Raw genomic sequence first — 21,132 nt, forward strand, 5'->3', positions numbered from 1 at the left:
TACGTGCACATATGCATGTATATGTGTGTGTGTGTATAATATAAGTAATTGAGTCAGATACACACTTAGATACGATATTTTTTTAATTACTTTCTAATACTAATAATTTCTCTGTTTGTTGTCTTTTCTGTAAATCTTAAAATCCTCTTTTATAAGAAGGAGAATTTTGTGATGAAAAATATTATTCGAGATGAAACTGAAAATTGCTGATATTTCAAGATATTTTATTTTTTATGATACATTTCATAGATTTAATCAAATGGTAATTCAAATGGTAATATCAAATGAAGAATATGGTGAATTCAGTAAAACTTTCTAATAAAGTTAGTTTATTATTTTTTCGGACTATTTAAGATGCACGGACTTTGCTATTAGTATGTTTCGGCATAACGCCTTATTGTCGACCAATGATATCATAGACAATATTCATTCAGGTTGCTGGATATAGTGATAATTATGCTGATAAAATCAAATTGAATTATGCTTGTGCCGTACCATCCAACGCACGGTAACATTTGTTTCAATATCAAACCTGGTTTAGATGTAGGTACAGTTCGATAATTCCGGTGTAAAACATTGATTAGTATCGTTTCAAGTTTCTTTATAGGACTCACTTTTCATCAACGGTAACAATTATGTAAAGAAATCTATCACCTTATTGGCAAATTAAGGACGATGTCAACATTCTTTCTTAATGATTTTCATTCGTATTCGACATTTATTACAGAATACAAATTTCGTGATTAGATACCTTTCCGATTCGATGAATGTGTCTTTGCATTATCAATAAATCAACCTAAAATTTGTTAACTGTTTCTCGCACTGATAATCTTTGATCCAACTCGATAAATACCCACATGATTACAAAACATTATTATCTAATTCCGTAGAGAGACTACTTTGAACATCACCGAGTCAAGTCTAAATGACTGATCAAATGGGCAACGTTGGTACTTATTGACCTCGGAACATATCCGTAGAAAATCATTAACTCGTTGATGCTTTATTTTCTAGTCGTTGCATTAAATCCTAATGGAAAATTAAACAACTGTAACGTAATGACATATGAATTCTTTCGAACATTGGGAGTACGAAATTAATTTATATATTAAAAAAATTATAAATGATTGCATGCTTGTACATGTTTATATGATTATGTGTTTTTATGTATGGGTATACATCAAATAATGCAATAATAAATAAATAAATACATGAATGAATAAAAAAAATCGTCGGACTACTCATGGTGGCAAATCTATAAGGAAATTAATATAAAATATATAATATATAATGTTACATATGAAAAAAGAATAAAAGTTATAAATTATTCATTTGAATTTTATCCATAATTCGAATCAGAAAGTGCAATAATATGGCCAGTGTTATTGAAGATGCTATTATATAATATGGAGGTAATAGTTTCATATTTCTGCTTGTGGTACTCCTTGATTTCTGTGAATAATTTGCCTAATATTTTTCTATTTATTCTAGTAATTGTTACTTTATTAAGGATCATCGCTAGTTTAATATTCTCTTCTAAGTTTCACAAGAAGTTGTTCATGGTTTTTGGAGGCACAATTAATTATACGAATATAAGGGAACAATGAAAGGAAAAATATATGAAAGTAAAAAGTAATAGCGGAGCATAGTTTTTTAGTGGCTAAATTTCTACGTATTTTAAGAAGTTTGAACACCAAATGTATTGCCTCCGATGATCCAATTTCAGTTCCTATAATAGAAACACTCAAATGGTTAATTCGCTAGATGAGTTTTAGATTAATTATTTTGTTACATATATAAATACCTTTCAATATATATATATATATATATATATATATATGTATATATATATATTTATAACATATATCTTCATAATTATGCATATATAATAATAGATGTTTTTATATATACAGATTATTATTATAGCTATATGTATTTACATGTATTCCTACATTAATTTATTAAAATTTCGACATTATCGTATCATACTTCAGTTGTTTTATAATAATTGATGATTGAATTTTTTTATTATAATTGATATTAGTAGAAAAAATGTAACATCTCACCTTAGAGTATTGTAACCATTCTTTGCTTGGATATATTGGGAAGTTTATCTATTTACTGGCAAAATTAAAATGTTTCCACCAATCATCACTTTTCATTCTCCTGTCCTTCTACTCTTCTTGCTTACAGTTTTGCGTATTAGAATAAACGGAAGACATTGACTGTGCCTGAATTAGTGGTGATAAGCTTAAAAAAAAATTTCTTTTTTCAAGAACAAGTACTCGTGAATATTCTGTGGAATTGATTTTTACACGTTACTTTACTAAATTTAAAAAAGTTATGTGAGAGAAAAAACCAAATAATTAATTCTGATAAAATAGTCCAATAAAACACAATTAATATTTTAAAACACAAGTAATAAGTTGAAACAAAAAGCTCGTAAAAAATGCATACAATTGTAGTATCTACATAAATATAGAGGATATATACATGATATCTATGATTGATCAGAAAGCTGGTTTGGTTTTCATGTAAATAAAAGAAAAAAGAACATTTTTGTCAATACCGATCTTGCTGTTGCGTGTATACGAAATTTATTAAAAAGCAATAATAACAAAAAAATTGGCCTCATATGCCTCTAACTTTGAAAAAATTGATTACTTACGTTTGGTCTTCCACATAAATTATAATAATAATTTTTCGTCGAACAAACATATACGGGCGCTATGATCTTGCAGGACATTGTTTTTAGAATTACATAGCTACGTATGTATTAATTTCTATTTTTCTAACCAATTTCTTTTTATTATTCTATCACATGTACGTCTGGAAACCTATAGAATCGAAAATAGTTCTTCATATCTTTTAAAGAATGAGAACTTTGGTGTATCCGACAAAGTTCTCTCATATTCAATATTAACTTTTTTCATAAAGAAAATAACAGTTTTAACAATTTTGATAGATCTTCTAAAAATTATATTTATATAATTCATAACGCTAATACAAGTCAACGATGTATAAACAAACCGCTTGTCTTCCAAGAGAGGAAGATGATTTAAAAAATAAATATAAGAATTTGTTACTACGTAATTCATTTCAGTTTTCTTTTTTTCACACAAATGTTCGCAGTACCGACAAATATCCCATCGAAGTTTTGAGAATCTGCAAATATTGAGAAATAAATAAGGATAATATTGAAATATTTTTATAGTTGTATAAAGAAATGTAATTCTAAAATAAAGAAAATCACTTGATTTATACTTACATCTGTGAATATGGTCAAGGACAAAATGGCAAATTTGCCAGACGTTAGATATTGCGGTTTTTGCGTTCGTATCATACACATGAGAAACAATTTTGCATCCGTTGCCGATAGGTTATACCATTCGTAATCGTAAATAGCTTTTCCAAAATTGGTACTCTAATAAAATAAAACGAATTAAATTAAATAGGTGATTGATATTTTAATTGTACAAAAAATTATAGAAGTTTCATTTACTTCCTGAATAAAACATTCACCGATGAAACAGTAAATAAAAAGTGTGCTTATCACGGAAAAGACGTACGAAACGAACAAGATGAATGTTATAATGTCATCCGTTTCATTACTCTAAAATTAAAGAAAAGAATAACATCGATTAAATATTATCATTAAAATTCAAATGATACATAAATTTTGTTGGATACAAAAAAAAATCAATTTTTTTCCTGAATACAAATAGTTACAAAGCATATCTATAAAAAATAGCGGAATTATAAAGATAATTGTAATAATTTAACTAACTCGTTCAATGTTCTTAAATCAAACAACAATATTATTTCCAAAACATATAATTCTCGTTTTGAATCGTTTCTTATTTTATCGCAATTCCGTAGAACTAATATATATGTGCACGTTGTATACATGCAAAATTTGCTAGTAGGAGAAAAATAACTGATAACAATTGTCGTGTACGGAGAAAGTAAAACGAAGTATAAAACTTCATCTACAATAAAAAAAGAAGGAATCAGTCGATAAAGTAGAAGTAGATTCAACTACAAGTCATGCAATGATCACATTTCAACATTACAATTTCGCAAATGGGAATCCTACACATCATTGATGTTTACAAGAACTAGTATCATGACTTAATTAACAACAAGAAAATACTGAAGATCGATTAAAAGACTTTTGATCATAAATGTAAAGCTATACCGAAAAACGCTTTGAAGAAATTAATGGAAACTAAAGAGGATTACAAGATACTTTATTGCTACGTCGATTTACGGACTTACGGAAAATACGAATGAAAGATTTAATTACGTTACGTCGGAACTATGGCTCGTTTAACTGTCAACTGCGAGTCTAAGAGGACAAAAATCTCGTTGAACATTGCTACTTGTTTATTTAATCAAGGAATGTCATCTATCTTCAAAATAATGCAATCCTTAGTTATGAAAATTGATTCGCTCGTTCATCAGTTTGCGACGCGAGAAGATGATCCTCTCAAAAGTGTAGTTGAAAGTGACCGATAAAATACTTTAGAAAAGCCTTGGTTATTTTATAAGAAGAAATTTTAATACCAATTAAATTTTCTGTTGATGGTAAGATACTGTAATCAAGTATTGATTGCAAGAATACAAAAATGATTGTTATTTATTGGTGAACGAATAAGAAATTTCAGATGCGTTTTATTGCATCTACATTATTCGTAACATTAATCGAAAACATTATCGAAATTTGGAATTTATGAAAAATTCCTTGGGAAATATCGATCCGATTGATTTGATATTTTTCGATTATTAAACATATTAAATTTAGAGCTTTTTATGGATTTGATTTCTTTGGTGATATAGTATATTTTTCTTAAACAGGAGCAAACAAAATGAAGTTTTCTGAGTATCGTAAAAAATAAAGGTAAATTTTCGTCACTTTGTAGAAAATTATAATTAAAAAATTCAGAGCGAGAAGTACTCGCCTCATTCTTGTATTTTAAGAATAAATAAATTTTAATAATTATATTTTAAGAATAAATTTTAAGAATGTATTTTAAGAATTTATTTTTTACTTCAGTGAATCGTCGTAAAGATTATTGTAACGACTTATTACCTATATTCATGCCCGTATTTGTTACTCCACCATTTTTTATTACTTTTGAGGAAAAAAATTATCAGTTTCATCATTAAAGTAAGTCTTATCACGCAAAGAAAAGTTTATTCCAATAAATTATGTAGATTAGACAAAAAGATATGAGAAGTCAAGAGAATAACAAAGAAATGTTTAATAAGAGAATGTTTTCAATAAGAAATAAGAATTAATAAGAAAAGTTGTTAATAAATTCTTAATAAGAAATATCCTTAATAAGAAAAAGAAAATTATGCTTAGTGTATCTTTAAAAAGAAATAGGAAAAAAAATATATATTATAACTTTATATTTGTACCGTCAGTACGTAGTAACCGGAAATACATATATGCATGGTGGAACCCATCAGCTGCTGCATGATTGGGAAATTAAAGTTATTTTCCAATTCTTCCGTCAATCTGAAATATTATATCCCATGCGTAAATAAGAAATGAAATATGACAAATGGGTTCATTATAATTATTGTTTTTCCATTATCGAGAAAGAATCGGAATGGAATCAATACAATGTTATACAAAAAGAAATATTATTTCTTTTATTTTTGATACATAATAAAGCATAAAATTATAATATATGGCAATAACAAGAAGTTATAAGAATATAACAATTGAAAGTAATAAATATAGAATCAAATAGTAAATAAAAATTATTGAATAGATATTAAAGTAAGACAAAATATAATGAATAAATAGTAGAATAAAAAGTAGATAAAAAATAGAAAATAATAAATAAAGAAATTGTTAATTAATAACAAAGGAACTAAATAGTTTAATCTAAGGACACGTAAAAACAACACTTTATGATCCAAATATCAAGCAAACGCTTTTTGACATCATTTTCTAATAATGTGTTACAAAACGCAATAATTTGCACACACATATATAATAGATCTATATGTGTGTATGTGTTCATGTATTTGTAAATAAACTAAAGTAATTGATTAAACAACTTCCAAATAAAATATTTTATCATTGGGTATATATATAAAATGTATATTATTATATAATTATATGATATTTTACCTTATTAATCGATAATGTCGTAGTACAAGTTCTTTCATACCCTCATGACAATTTTTAGAATTATTTAATATTGTCTTCACCTTACAAGACAATATGGCAAACTGTGCAATTACTTGAATGGATAAATTGACGAACATGTAATCGAATCCTACGTAACCTAATACGATAGAAGGTATGAACATTAGTTGATAAGCACAAAACAAAGCATAAACCCTGTAGTCCTTTAAATCCACGACTTCTATTGTTTTATACGGCAACTGATAACCCAAGGAATTGTTTTCCTTTGCTGAAAAATAGAAAAGCAGAAGAAGAAGCAAAATATTTTTCTCAGAAAAAGATTTATGAAAAAATGCAAAAACCAAAATGTTCAATTAGTCGATTAAAACGGGTTTTCCAAAATGTTTATATCGAGTTATTCGGTACAATGGAAAACCATATTACCGTGTTATTTTAAAAGGTAACAATGCGTAATCGATTAATTTAAATTTAGACATTCTCATGGATACAATTTTTTTTTTTTTGTTATTTTGGAATCAATTGCTAATTTGCTCTCTCTTGCGTAAATTTTCACATCACCTTTCATAAAATGGTGCACGCTGTGATGAAAAATATGATTCGAGATGAAACTGAAAACTACTGACATTTCGAAACATTTTACTTTTTATGAAGTATTCTATATCGAATGAATACGATGAATTCAGTAAAACTTTCTAGCAAAGTTAGTTTGTTATTTATACGGACTGTTTATGATGCTTGGATTTCTCCATTAGCATCTTGCGATATGACGCGTTTATTGTTGTTCAGTGACATCAGTTCTTTCAACAATTTCTTATGTAACGATTCCAATTGCGAACAATAAACATTAATGGCAATTGGTTATGGTAAATCAAATTGAATTGTGCTTGTGCAATACCATCAAACGCACGGTAGCATCTTTTTCTTTGTCAGACCTGATTTAGATGTAGGTACAGCTGGATAATTCCGGAGAAAACCAATATATTAGTATCGTTTCAAGTTCCTATGTAGGACACACTTCTTATTGTTCCTAACGATAATATTAAGAAATAGATAATCTGTTTGCCTGGTAAATAAACATATGCAAATTCTTTTTCGCTTATATTCTTTCATATTCGACAATTGATTCGGAATACAAATACTTAGACTAAATAACACTGTGATTTTATGAAGCTGTCTTGGTATTGTCAAGTAAGTTTTCTCAAATTTATCAAATGTTTCTTGCATTGATAATTTTTGATCTGATTCAATGAATACGATCATAATTTCAAAACATCATTATCGATTTCTATAAGTCGTTTATTTTGAACATCATTGAATCATGTCTATATGATAACTGATCGATTGATCTGAATAAATGTTTGCACTTATTGACTTTCGGAACCTATTCATAGGTAATCATTAACTCGTTAATGCTTTATTTTCTAGTCGTTGGGTTAAATCCCGATGAAAAGTGAAACATCGTGCAAAAATGGATCTATTCTTTTGAAATTTGGGAGCATGAAATTAATTTACATATTAGAAATATTAAAAATGGTCGGTGACTATTGTATTCTTGTACGAGTTTGAATGAGAATGTGTTTGTGTGTGTGGGTATATCTATTACAATAGTAAATAAACAAACAAATGAATCAAAAAAGTTGAACTACACAATGTGAGAAACCTAGAAAGGAATTAAGGTAAAATATATAAAATGTAATCTCATATATAAAAAAAAAAAATAGAAATTATAAATTACCGATCTGAATTCCAATGGAGATTCCATTCGTATAATACAATACTTCGGTCAATGTCATTGAAGAGGTAATTATTGTAATAAAGTATAGAGGTAATTTAGTATAATTCAACAATGTTAATTTTTCCTGTTTAGTTTCATATTTCTCAGTGAGAGAAAACTGCTTGATCTCCGTAAATAATTTACGCAACGCTTCTCTGTTCACTCTAGTAATTGCTACTTTCGTAAGTGTCATCGTTAGTTCAATATTCTCTGCTAAGTTCGATAAGATGTTGTCCACAGTTTTTGGAGCCAAAAGCAAATGTGCGAATGTTAGAGAACAATGAACGATAAGATATGTGAAGAAGAAGAGAAATAGCGGGACGTAGTTCTTCACTGGCCAAATTCCCATGCATCTCAAATACCTTGAGCTCCAAAGGAATGATCTCCGGACATTGGCAATTCCTATTTCCTATAATAGAAACATCCAATTTGTTAATTTATAAAACCGATAGATCGGTTTCAGATGAATTACTTTATTAGGTATCTAAATACATTTCATTACAGGTAATATAATTATATATATATATATATATATATATATATATATATATATATATATGTATATGTATACGTATATATATCGAAGTTGATTAAAGATAATTTCAATATCATCTTACCTTAATATTTTTATTGTAAATAAATCACTCAATAAAAAAAAATATGATAATATATATTGGTATATATTCTATTATTAAATATATTTAAATATACATGTATTCAATTAGAAATATGTAAGGATGTTCTTAATGCTAATAAGTATTCCATTGTCAATATTATTTTATTATTTATGATTAATTTTTTAATATTTAATTTATTAATATTAATATTTATATATTATAACAAGGAAATTGTACGTATTAATAGTATGCATATATAAATACTGCTATATCATGATATTTGTGCATTCTTTGTTACATTATAACGGGTTTCAAAAAAAGACGGCATTAATATTTTATTTCGCTAAGACGACGTATTTGAAAAAAATAGTTCGAATGAAAGTTTAACCAATACTAAAGGAGCATTTCATTGTATTTTTTGTTTTCTATCTATTAAAAGACCTGCAGTTCTTTTCAAGCGTAACTTAATCTTGTTTCAATACGAGCCTACATTTTTTATGATTGTAATGTACGAAACATTAAAAAGAACAAAAAGATCAGTCAAAAAAAAAATGTATAAAATATTTTTTTTATCGAGCAACAAATTGGACTACAAAATACCCATAAATATTTCCATTCAATAAAACCAACAAATACAGGAATATTTTTTCTATTTTAAAATCAGATAACACTTGTTAGAACAATTTTTCTCAAAAAGCCATTTTCCGAGATAAAGATTTTTAACGCATTGTCTTGAACACCCGATAAATTGTCCGTCAAATATTTCACCCGACGATTGTTCACTGAATGAAATGAATATGATTATTAAACCCCATCGTTACACATCTTTCACTACATTCACTAATGTATATTAATATAAAAATTTATTTCTTTTAAAACTTTTATTCATAAAATCGAATAATTCTTTATAACCAAAAATTAAACATCAAAGACAGATATCTTTATAATTATAGAGCGAACATAGAAAAAAAAAAGAAAAAAGAAAAAAGGAAGAAGCAAAAGGCCATAGAAGTATCAAGGAAGTATAATAACGAAAAAGTAAAACGAAAGAATAGGAACGAGAAAAACAAAAAATAAATTTCATCCATACGTTTATAAAAGAAATTGCATGACGAGGAAAATATATACATGAAAATAATAATTAATTCGCAAATAAAATTCCATAACTATAATCTCGAATATGTATAAAAGTGGAAAACTTTGATCGAAAGAAAATATTTTTCGACCAATACGAAACATATCCACGTCACTTATCACGGTCGTAAATGTAATCACGGTATATTACATACGGGACTCGGTCTACGATTAAAAAAGAAAAAAGAGAAATAAACCGAACCGAGCTGTTTATCTTACTTCTATGCTATCCTTTTCCATTTTATCTCTTCGAAGGTTCGCGACAGACTGATGGTAAAAGGGTCGAGCGTCCTCCCTTGTAAACTCCGTTTGAAAAGTTGGAAGATGCGTGTAAGGGTTGGTTGAATAATTAATTTCTCGTCTACGAAAAAAGAATTCAGAAACTGTTCGTCCCTAACCCCTTTTAATAAGGAGTTAAACAGTTTCTTTATTACTATCATCGATCACACTTGGTTGACGACAGTGGGGCAGGGGGATTTGAGTATGCATAAAAAATGTGCTCTCATCGCTTCAGTTCACTTTGTAATACATCCCCTGTTTCACAATCCTCATGTAAAACTTGTTATAATTCTATTCCAATTACTTGTCATTGCAATTTTCTTTTTTTTCGCTTTTTCTTTTTCTTTCTTTCTTACAAAGGAGGAGGATAATTATAGTTGTAGAGAAACAGAGTAATATCTCACCCTGCGGTATAATCATCCCTTTTCGCTCGAACATAGTTGGAAGTTTATCCATTTTCAGGTGAAATTAAAATGTTTCCACGCATCAGCACTTTTCATTCATTCGACCTTCCGCTCTCTTATTAATTCCAGTTCTGTGTAATACATCGAACGAAAAACATTGACTGTTTCTGAATTTGTGGTTGTGATGGTTAAAGAAAAAAATTATTTTATTCACGGAAAGACATATTCGTAAGTACTCTGTGAAATTAAATTGCCTTAATTGTTCTTTATTATAGATGGTTGCACGTTAGGAGAATGATAAGCACAATACGTAAAGATGTGCAAAATTTTTGAATCAAAAAGGAAACTTTTTTCTTTAATAATGAGTTGTTTTACTCAAGATTTTTTTTCTTTACATTTAAATTGTTATACTTTATTTGCATGCCTCCGATCTGTTTTTTTCTTGATATTTTATTTTTACTATCTAGTCACACCAGATATATTTTTTTCACGTATCACTTGCTTTGTACGAATTTTAATTATTTCTCATTTTTTTTCCCTTTCTTTATATAACATTAATGTCTTTTATTAATTATATTTTCTATTCAGACTTTAATTTCGTTATTTATCGACATGGATATGTTTTTGTTCGTACTTTATTCGGAGTATCATTTGTTTCTTTTTTTTTTCATTTTTATAACGAAATATTATGTTTTATTAATTTCTTTTATTTATTAGTTTATTCAATTTTAATTTTATGTAAGATATTATGAGGGAATTTATATATTTCGATGTTCAAATAATTAAAATATACTAATACTTTATAAGTTTTGCAAGCAATGAATGCAGCACTTATGATTGTTACAAACACTTAGGCGAATGAGATCGTCCAATAATTAATCCTGAATATTGTCTATTTAAATACAATTAATATCTCTATAATGGTTTTAGACAAATAGCTAACAATAAATGCAATAAATGCAATAAATACAAATAGCTAACAATACAATTGTAGTATCAAGATAAATGTAGACGATATTTACATAATATCCTGTGGTTGATTGGGAATTAATTCGGTTTTCTTGAAAGTAAAAAAAAAATCGAGCATATTTGTTAATTTTATTTTTTTTGTCGCACCTATACTTAAGTTATTAAAAAACAATAATAAGTGACAAAAGCAAATGTGACTCATATATCTTTTTAACTTTGAAAAAATTGGTTAGTTATGCTTAGGCATAACAATAATAATTTTGCTTCGAATAGATATATATGGACGCTATATTCTTACGTAACATTCTTTTTAAAATTACATAGCAAGATTTGTATTGTTTTCTATTTCTCTAATAAATTTTTTTTTACTACTTTTATAATTTTTAATTTATCACATGTACGTATGGAAATCAATAAAAATTGAAAATAATTGGACATGTATTTAAAAAAATAAGAAAACTGATGTATATGACAATGTTTTCTTATATTTTATAATAATTTTGTGATGAAGAAGAAAACTCAGACTTTCGATCGATCGTTTTGAAATTGTATTTATATATTCATTATTGATAATACAAATCGACGATATATAATTAAATCGTTTGCGAAACATTGTTTAAAGAATTCAGCACGAGACGAATAGCGGTACTCAACAATTACTGCATGATTTTGGAATTAAAGCAGTCTTCCAAAGTTTTCTGCAATCTAAAATATTATATTTTAGATATGAAATGTAATATTACGATAGACATTATTACTATTGTTTCTTCTTTCGTAATTAAAGATAAATAGAAAGAAAATGAATACAATGTTATGAAGAAGGAATTATTATTTTTTCTATTTTTGATACATTTTGCAACATGGAGATGTTTGGAATTAATAAGTACATAATCGAGTAATAAATAAAAAATAATGAATATGTATCGAAGTAATAAATAAAACATAATGAGTAAATAGTTAAATAGGAAATAAAAAATTACAAATAACAAAATTGTAAATAAATAACAAAAGAAATAAATTATTGAACGTAAAAGCAAGAGTTTATTAACCAAATGATAAGCAATAGCTTTTTGACAAAATCATTTTGTAATAATGTTTTATAAAAGCTATATATATATATATATATATATATATATATATATATATAAATCAATGAATATTCTTGATTTCTGTGAATAATTTATGCAATGCTTTTCTGTTCTTTGTTTAACCTAGTGATTGTTACTTTCGTAAATGTCATCGTATAGTTCAATATTCTCTGCTAAATTCGATATGATGGCGTCCATAGTTTTTGGAGCCAAAAGCAAATGTTAGAGATCAATGAACCATAACAAAGAGTAAGAAGATCATGAAGAAGAAGAGAAATAACGAAAGGTAGTTTTTCATTGGACAAATTTCCATGCATTTTAAGAATCTTGGGCTCCAAAGGAATGATCTCCACACGATGGTAATTCCAAGTTTCTATAAGAAAAAAATCCAATTCGTGTATTTACTAGATTGGTGTTAAATTAATTGTTTCGAATAATTATATTAATTAATTAATACAGATAATTCTTTAGTGACTTGATCAGAAATTAAACAACATAGACAGACCGCTATAATTGCAGACATAAAAAGAAAAAAGAAACAAGTGTATTTCCATAGTATTGTTTGTTAAATATAAGAATGTAAAGAATAATAAACTAATAATATCTGTACGCTTATAAAAGAAATTCTACAAAAATCATTTCCAATTGAAATTAAATTGGAAAACTTTGATTGATGAAAAATAATTAGGCTGTAGGATATCCATGGCACTAATCAGCGTTGTATATAAGATCATTGTATATTAGACACGAGACTTGTTTCATGATGAAGAAAAAAAATGAAAGAAAAAAGGAACAAGGAGCAAACCGTGCTCTTTATTTTAGCTCTATGCTATCCCTTCGCATTTTATTCTTTCGAAAGTTCTCAAGACACTGATGGCAAAACGGTCGAGTGTCTTCTTTGGTAAATTACGTTTCAATAGTTGGTATGCCGGTGCAGTTGCTGATCGAATAATTAATCTGAAATGTACAGAAAAAATACTGAGAAACAATTTCACCTTGAACCCCTTTCTAACAACGAGTTCAACCGTTTCGTTGTTACCTTCATCGATTACAGATGGTTGATGGTAATGAAATGAGAGGGATTAAAGTGTGCATAAAAAATATGCTCTCATTACTTCGGATCACCTTATAAGATATCCCCTGTTTCACAACCTTCATGAAAAACTTGTTATAACTCAATTTTAATTACCTGTCATTAAAATTTGTTCTTTCGTTCTTTTCTCTGTTCCTTTTTTTCTAGGAACGAGATAGGACGTTGTCGTAGAAGAAAAGAGTTATATCTCACCTAGAATATAATCATCCTTCTTCTTTCGGACATAGTTGGAAGTTTATTTATTAGTTTTCCGGAGATGTAAAAATGTTTTCACCTTCCACCCTCTTTTGTACGCTTCCTTTTTCTTCTTACTTCCGGTTCTGCGAAAGTCAGTAATGCTAATGATTTAAAACAAAAACATTCTTTTTTAAGAAAGTAAGTATTTATAATAACTCGGAGCTATTAAATATCTGTACTGTTGTTTGTTATTATAGAGGATTTCATGTTAGGGGAGTGACGAGTATAGTATTTAAGGATGTAAATAACTACTTGATAGAAAAGAAAAATTTTTTTTTTTTAGTTATCAGTTTTCGTACACGAGATTTCTTTTTCCTCATTTCTTAATTGCTACTCTCCATTGGCACATCATTAAATTTTTTTTCCTTGAAATTTTACTTTTATTATTTTCTTGCAATAAATAGTTTTTCTCTTATGCTTCACTTGCTTTCTATAAGTTTTGAGTTTTTTTTTAAACCTTTCAATTTCTTTTTTTTCATTCCTTTGCATATCATTGATGGTTTTTATGTATTATATTTTTTACACAGACTTTAATATCCTCATTTAGCAGCATGGAAATATTTTTACTTATAGTCTTTTCTGAGTAATATTTGTTCTCACTCTTCTTTTATTTTTGTAACGAAATATTAAATTTCGTTTATGATTTTTATTTATTAGTTTACTCAGTTTTAATTTCATGTAAAATATTATGCGATCGTTCGTACACTTCGATATTTAAATAATTAAAAACTATTAAATGTTTATAAATTTTACGGATAGTGAATGGAAAAGCAATATGAAGTCGACGATCAAAATCCTGAATATTGGCCAGTCAAATACAATTAATATTTCTATAATAATTTTAAACAGATAGCTCGCAATAAACGCATACAATTGTAGTATGTAGATAAATATAAATGAAATTTATATAATATCTGTAATTGATTAAAACGTTCGATTGATTTTCATATAAGTAAAAAAAAAGAGAAAATTTTTCTCAATAACAATTTGGTTGTTCCTTGTATACGTAATTTATTGAAAAACAATAATAACGGAATAAAATATAAGCTAAGATACGTTTTTAACTTCCTTTTTTGTTTATCCGTATACGAACAATAATAATTTTTCTTTGAATAGGCAAAAGTATACTTGGCATGCTCTCATGTAATATATTTTTAGAATTACATTGTTACATGGTTATCTATTTATTTCAATTTTTGTAACAAATTTTTTTATTGTTATTATTGTTTTTACTTTAACACATGTACATATAGAAAACAATGGAAATAGAAATAGTAGACTATATTTTTTAAAAAATGAGACAACTGATTTATACGCCAAAGTCCTTTTATATTTGATATTAATTTTGTTCGTGAAGAAGAAAATTGAGAGTTATGTTCTATCGTCCTAAAAGTTTATTTATATATTTCATAACGTTAATACAAGTCAACGATGTATAGACAAACCGTTTTTCTTCCTACGAAGGAAAATCACCGAAGAAAAAAATAAAAGATTTTGTTACTACGTAATCCATTTCACTTTTGTTTATTTTATACAAATGTTCGTAGTACCGATAAATATCCCATCGAAGTTTTAAGAATCTGCAAATATTAAGAAATAAATAAGAATAATAATGAAATAACAGTAGCACTGTTGCAACAAGAAACATAATTGTAAAATAGAAAAAATCAATCGAAGTATACTTACGTCTGTGAAGATGGTCAAGGACAAGACAGCAAATTTGCCAGAAGTTAGACATTGCGGTTTTTTTGTTCGTATCATACACATGAGAAAGAATTTTGTGTTCGTTGGTGGTAAGTTATACCACTCGTAATTATAAATGGCATTACCAAAATTGGTACTCTAATGGAATAAAACAAATAATATTAATCATGTAGTTGATATTTTAATTGTACAAAAAATTATTGATACTTTATTTACTTCCTGAATAAAACATTCGCCGATGAAACAGTAAATAAAAAGAGTTGTTGTAACGGAAGAGATGTATACAATGAACAAGATCAACGTTATACTATCATTCATTTCTTTACTCTAAAAGTAAGAAAGAAAAAATACCATCGATTAGATAATTCTATATAAATTAAGGACGTACATGACATTTTCCTGGATATAAAACAAAAGTTATTTGTTTCCTATATTTTCTAAATGCGAGACAGTTATCAAACATATTCATAAAAATGGCGGATTAATAGTAATAACTTTCTCGTTCATGTTATGGTATCAAATGGAACGAAAGTTCCATCACCATAATTTTTCATTCCCGGTTTCAATCATTTTTAGTTTTACCGCAATTATGTAGCAATAATATGTGAATGCGTATATACAAGTCATTTACAATAAATTAACAAGGGATCCGTCAATAAAGTACAGGTAGATGCAACAGCAACTCATTCGATGTATATTTTAGAATTACAATTCCACTAATGAGTATTCTATACATCATAACTATACTTGATCCAGCGTTATAGCGTAGTTTGCAGTAAGCAAATACTAGAGATTGATTAAGACATTTTTGACTATAAATACAAAGCTATACGGAAAAATGTTTTGGAGTAATTAAAGGAAGCCAATGGGAATCAAAGTAAGGATATTTTGTTATTACATCAACCTTGCGGATTTATGAAAAATACAATTAATCACGTATCGTTTGGATTTTGTTTCGATAAATTATCAACAACGGATCCAAGACGACAAAAATTACATTGAACATCGCTATTTGTCTTTTTAATCAAGGAATGTCATCAATCTTCAAAATAATGCAATCGTTGGGTATGTAAATTAATCTGCTGGTCCATTCGTTTGCCAAAGGAGATGATTCTCGTATAATTATGGCCGAACATGACTCGAAAATCGCTGCAAAAAAGGCTTGCTTATTTCATAAACACTAACATTAATACACATTACATTTCTTCGGACGATTGTAGAGTCGTTATGAGGTCTGGAGTCAATTATTCAAATCGAGTGTATAAAAATTATTGTTGTCGTTTTGTAACATGGAGATTCAAATGCGTTTTATTTGTAACAATAATCACGAAAATCATGAAATCTTTATCGAAAATTTCTTCGGAACTACTGAACCGAAAGATTTCGAATTCTCTGACCATTATTTGCATTAAATTTAAGATTTATTGTCGAAGATTTTATTTTTTCTACCAAGTGTATCCTCTTTTTTGACAATCAGTCAAAAATCAGAAGAGAAATGTAAATGTCTGCCATTATGGAAAAAAGTATAATTTACAAATTTGAATCAAACAGTATTCGTTTTATTTCTATGTTTCAATAATAAATCATTTCTATTTTACTTTAGTAGATCCTCGTAGAACATATCGTATATAACGCAAAGAATATATTAACGCGTACGTCTATTTGTCCGCCATTTTTCATTACTTTCGAGGAAAAAATTATCACTTTTATTTTTGATATAATTCTTATCATGCAAAGAAATGTTTATTTTAATAAATTACGTAAATTCTTCGAAAATAAATGAAAAGTAAAGGGAATAGCAAAAAAATGTTTGTTTTTGTTGGCTATTGAGTTATGTACATCCTTAAATAGAAAATGAAAAAGAAAATATATTATTTGTTCGTATTTATACCGTCACTAAGTAGTAACCAGAAATACAGATATGCATGGTAGTACCCATCAGTTGCTGCATAATCGAGAAATTAAAGGTATTTTCCAATTCTTCCGTCAATCTGAAATATTATATTTCATATACAATTAAAAATAAAATATTACAATTGAATTAATTCTTATTATTGTTTTCCCATTATCGAAAAATAAAATGAAATAAGATCAATACAAAGTTATGTAAAAGGATATATTATTTCTGTTATTTTTGATACAATTTAGAGCATAAAGATAGTTGAAAACAATAAATACGTAATGAAATAATAAATAAAAAATAAGGAACAAATATCAAAATAATAATGAATAAGAAATAATGAATAAAGAAATTAGAAATAAATAATAAAAGTACTAAATGACTCAATCAAGAGTCATGTATAAGCAAAAATTTATTAACCAAATAGGAAGCAATAGAGTTTTGATGAAATCATTTTCTAATAACGTATTATAAAACGCTATAATTTACTTAAATATGTACGTGTTTGTATGTTTGTAGATAGACTAAAAAAATTGATTAAATAATTTCTAAATGAAATTATTTATCATTGTTTATATATATTGATACGTTTATATATACATATATAAATCAATTATATTTATATAATTTTATGATGTTTTACCTTATCAGTCGATAATGTCGTAGTACAAGTTCCTTCATACCCTTATGAAAATTTTCACAATTATTTAATACCGTCTCCACTTTATAGGACAATATGGCGTACTGTGCAATTACTTGAATAGACAAATTGACGAACATGCAATCAAATCCTACGTAACCTAATACGACACAAGGTATGAATATTATTTGATAAGCACAAAACAAAGCGTAAATCCAGCCGTCCGTTATATCGATGTATTCTAATGTCCTGTACGGTAACTCATATCCCATCGTAACGTTATACCTTGCTGAAAGGTGGAGAAAGAAAAAGAAGAACAAAGTATTTATTTAAGAAAAAGAATTAGGAAATGATACAAAAACAAAAACATTCGATTAGTTGATTAAAAAAAATATTTCGAATATTCATATGGCGTTAATATCCAATAAAATAGTAAACCATATGATTCGTGTAATATTACAATGCTTCCATAAGTGATCGATTAATTTAAAGTCAGATACACAGATACAATATTTTTTCAATTATTTTCTAATCTACTGTGTATTTGCCAACTTTTCTATTAATTTCGAAATCCTTTTTGATAAACATGAGAACACTATGATGAAAGTAATAAATCGAAATGAAACTGAAAACTATTGACATTTCGAAGATTTTTATTTTTTATGAAGTGCTCCATAGATAATAATCCAATGTAATATTGTGCATTCCTTTGAACATTGGTAGCACAAAAATAATTTATATGTTTAAAATATTAAAAATAAATGGTGACTTTTGTATGCTCGTACGTATCTGTATGTGTTGTGTCTTTGCGTGTGAATGCATTAAATAATTCAATAATAAATAAATACAAATATAAATAAATCGAAAGATATTATCGAACTACTTATCATGGCAAATTTAAAAAGGAATTAATATAAAGCATATAAAATGCAATGTCACATAAAAAAAGAATTACAAATTATAAATTACCAATTTGAAATCCATCGACTACTCGACTCACATAATACAGTACTTCGGCCAACCCCATTGAAAAGGCAATTATTACAATAAAATATAGAGGTAATTTAGTATAATTCAAGAATGTCAATTTCTCCTGTTTAGTTTCATATTTCTCAGTGAGTGCATATTCCTTGATTTCCGTAAATAATTTACCCAATGTTTCTCTCCTTACTCTAGTGATTGTTACTTTTGTAAGTGTCATTGTTAACTCAATATTTTCTGCTAGATTCATTAAGACATTATCCACCGTTTTTTCAGCTAAAAGCAAATGCGCGAGTGTTAGAGAACAATGAATAAAAAGATATATGAAGAAGAAGAGAAATAGAGGAAGGTAGTTCTTCAATGGCCAAATTCCCATGCATTTCAAGAAATTTGAACTCCAATTGAAAGATCTCCGAACGTTGGTAATTCCAAGTTCCTATAATAAAATATCCAATTGATTAATTTGCTAGATTGATTCAGATTAATAATTTTATTATGCATCTAAAGTCATTGTATCACAGTTAATAAATTTACACACACACACACATATCCACACATACACACTGCTTTATCATCACATTTATGCATTCTTTATTAGATTATAATGGGTGTCCAAATAAAGCGTTACTAATCTTTTATTTGATTAACAAACCTAATTGAGAGAAATAGTTCAAGTCAAAGGTAATTAATATTAAAAAGGACATATTATCGCATTTTTTATTTTTTATTTATTAATAAATCATGAATTTCATTCAAGCTTAATTTAATATTTTCTAAAAGCGAGACTACATTTTTAATAATTTTATTTTATTATTCTTTAAAAAAATGAAAAGTAAATTTTCTATGATATATTATTTTTATTGAATAACAATGTTGACTGTAAGATGCCGATCAAATTTTTTCACTAAATAAAATGGATAAATGCAGTAATATTTCCTCAATTGAAATCTAATAACATCTATTAGAACAACTTTTCTCAAAAATGTCGCATTTGCTAAATAAAAATTTGTTAATGCATTATTATTTGTCCATTAAAAATTGCGCCCCATAATTGTTTACTAAATGAAATATATATTATTATTAAACCACATCGGTTCATTTTTTTCACAATATTCACATGCATATATTAATATAAAAATTTATTTCTTTTAAAACTTTTATTTATAAAAGAAAATAAATCTTTATGATCAAAAATTAAACGTCAAAGGCACACATCTTGACGCTATAACTGTGGACTTAAAAGGAAAAAAAAAAAAAACAAGCGAAACGCCATAAAATTGTTTGGGAAGCATGAGAACGAAAACACTAAAAAAAAAAACTAATAACATTTCTACACTTATAAATGAAATTCCATGACGACAGAAATATATACAAGAAATAAGAATTAATTGGCAAGTGAAATTTCACAGAAATAATTTCAAATAGAAATGAAAGTGGAATACTCTGATCGATGGAAAATAATTTCCAACCAATACGTAGGATATCCACGTCACTTATTTGAGGTGTAAATTGCAATCGATCACTTTATATTAGACACGAGACACGTTTCATGGTTAAAAAAAAAAGAATAGAAAAAAAAACCGAACCGTGCATATTCTCTTACTTCTATGCTATCCTTTTCCATTTTATCCCTTCGAAGGTTCGCGATAGACTGACGTGAAAACCATCCATTGTCCTTCCTAGTAAACTCTGTTTGAAAAGTTGCAATACGCAGGTAACGGTAGGTTGAATAGTTAATCTCAAGTCGCTGAGAAAAATATCGAGAAACAACTCGTTCTTAACCCCTTTTAAAAACGAGTTAAACAGTTACTTTATTAGCATCATCGATTACTATAGAACGTCGAAACTATCGTGAGGGAGAATGGAGTATGCATAAAAAATGTGCCCTCAACGCTCGGGTTCACCTCGCAGGATATCCCTCTGTTTCACAACCCTTATGTGAAACTTATTATAACTGCGTCTCAATTAACTGTCATTGAAAATTTTCCTTTTCTTTCTTTTTTTTTTAGGAAAGAGGGTGCTCATAGTTGTAGAGAAAAAAAGTAACTTCTCACCCTAGGGTATAATCACCCTTCTTCGCTTGGTCATAGTTGGAAGTTCATCCACTTACCGGCGATATTACAATGTTCTACCCACCCCCCACCTT

The 21,132-nt window shown here is 27.3% G+C and overlaps 1 protein-coding gene across 2 annotated transcripts; it reads right to left on the bottom strand.

Annotated features, from left to right (window-relative positions):
• Positions 1-2,852: 2,852 nt before the first annotated feature.
• LOC127072309 (odorant receptor 13a-like) lies at positions 2,853-20,625 on the bottom strand. 2 transcript variants are annotated; one of them, XM_051012622.1, is made up of 7 exons: positions 20,590-20,625; positions 18,975-19,422; positions 18,009-18,294; positions 17,357-17,456; positions 15,682-15,792; positions 3,269-3,424; positions 2,853-3,165 (listed from the first exon to the last, which is right to left on the bottom strand). In XM_051012622.1, exons 1-7 carry the CDS (start codon positions 20,608-20,610, stop codon positions 3,115-3,117), a joined length of 1,173 nt encoding a protein of 390 aa, XP_050868579.1. In that variant the 5' UTR covers positions 20,611-20,625; the 3' UTR covers positions 2,853-3,114. The 2 variants fall into 2 exon arrangements, with proteins under 2 accessions (XP_050868579.1, XP_050868580.1); XM_051012623.1 differs by lacking the exons at positions 2,853-3,165; positions 3,269-3,424 and adding exons at positions 15,164-15,341; positions 15,448-15,603.
• Positions 20,626-21,132: the final 507 nt, after the last annotated feature.

Source organism: Vespula vulgaris, chromosome 25, assembly GCF_905475345.1.
Source record: "Vespula vulgaris chromosome 25, iyVesVulg1.1, whole genome shotgun sequence".
Lineage (NCBI taxonomy): Eukaryota > Metazoa > Arthropoda > Insecta > Hymenoptera > Vespidae > Vespula > Vespula vulgaris.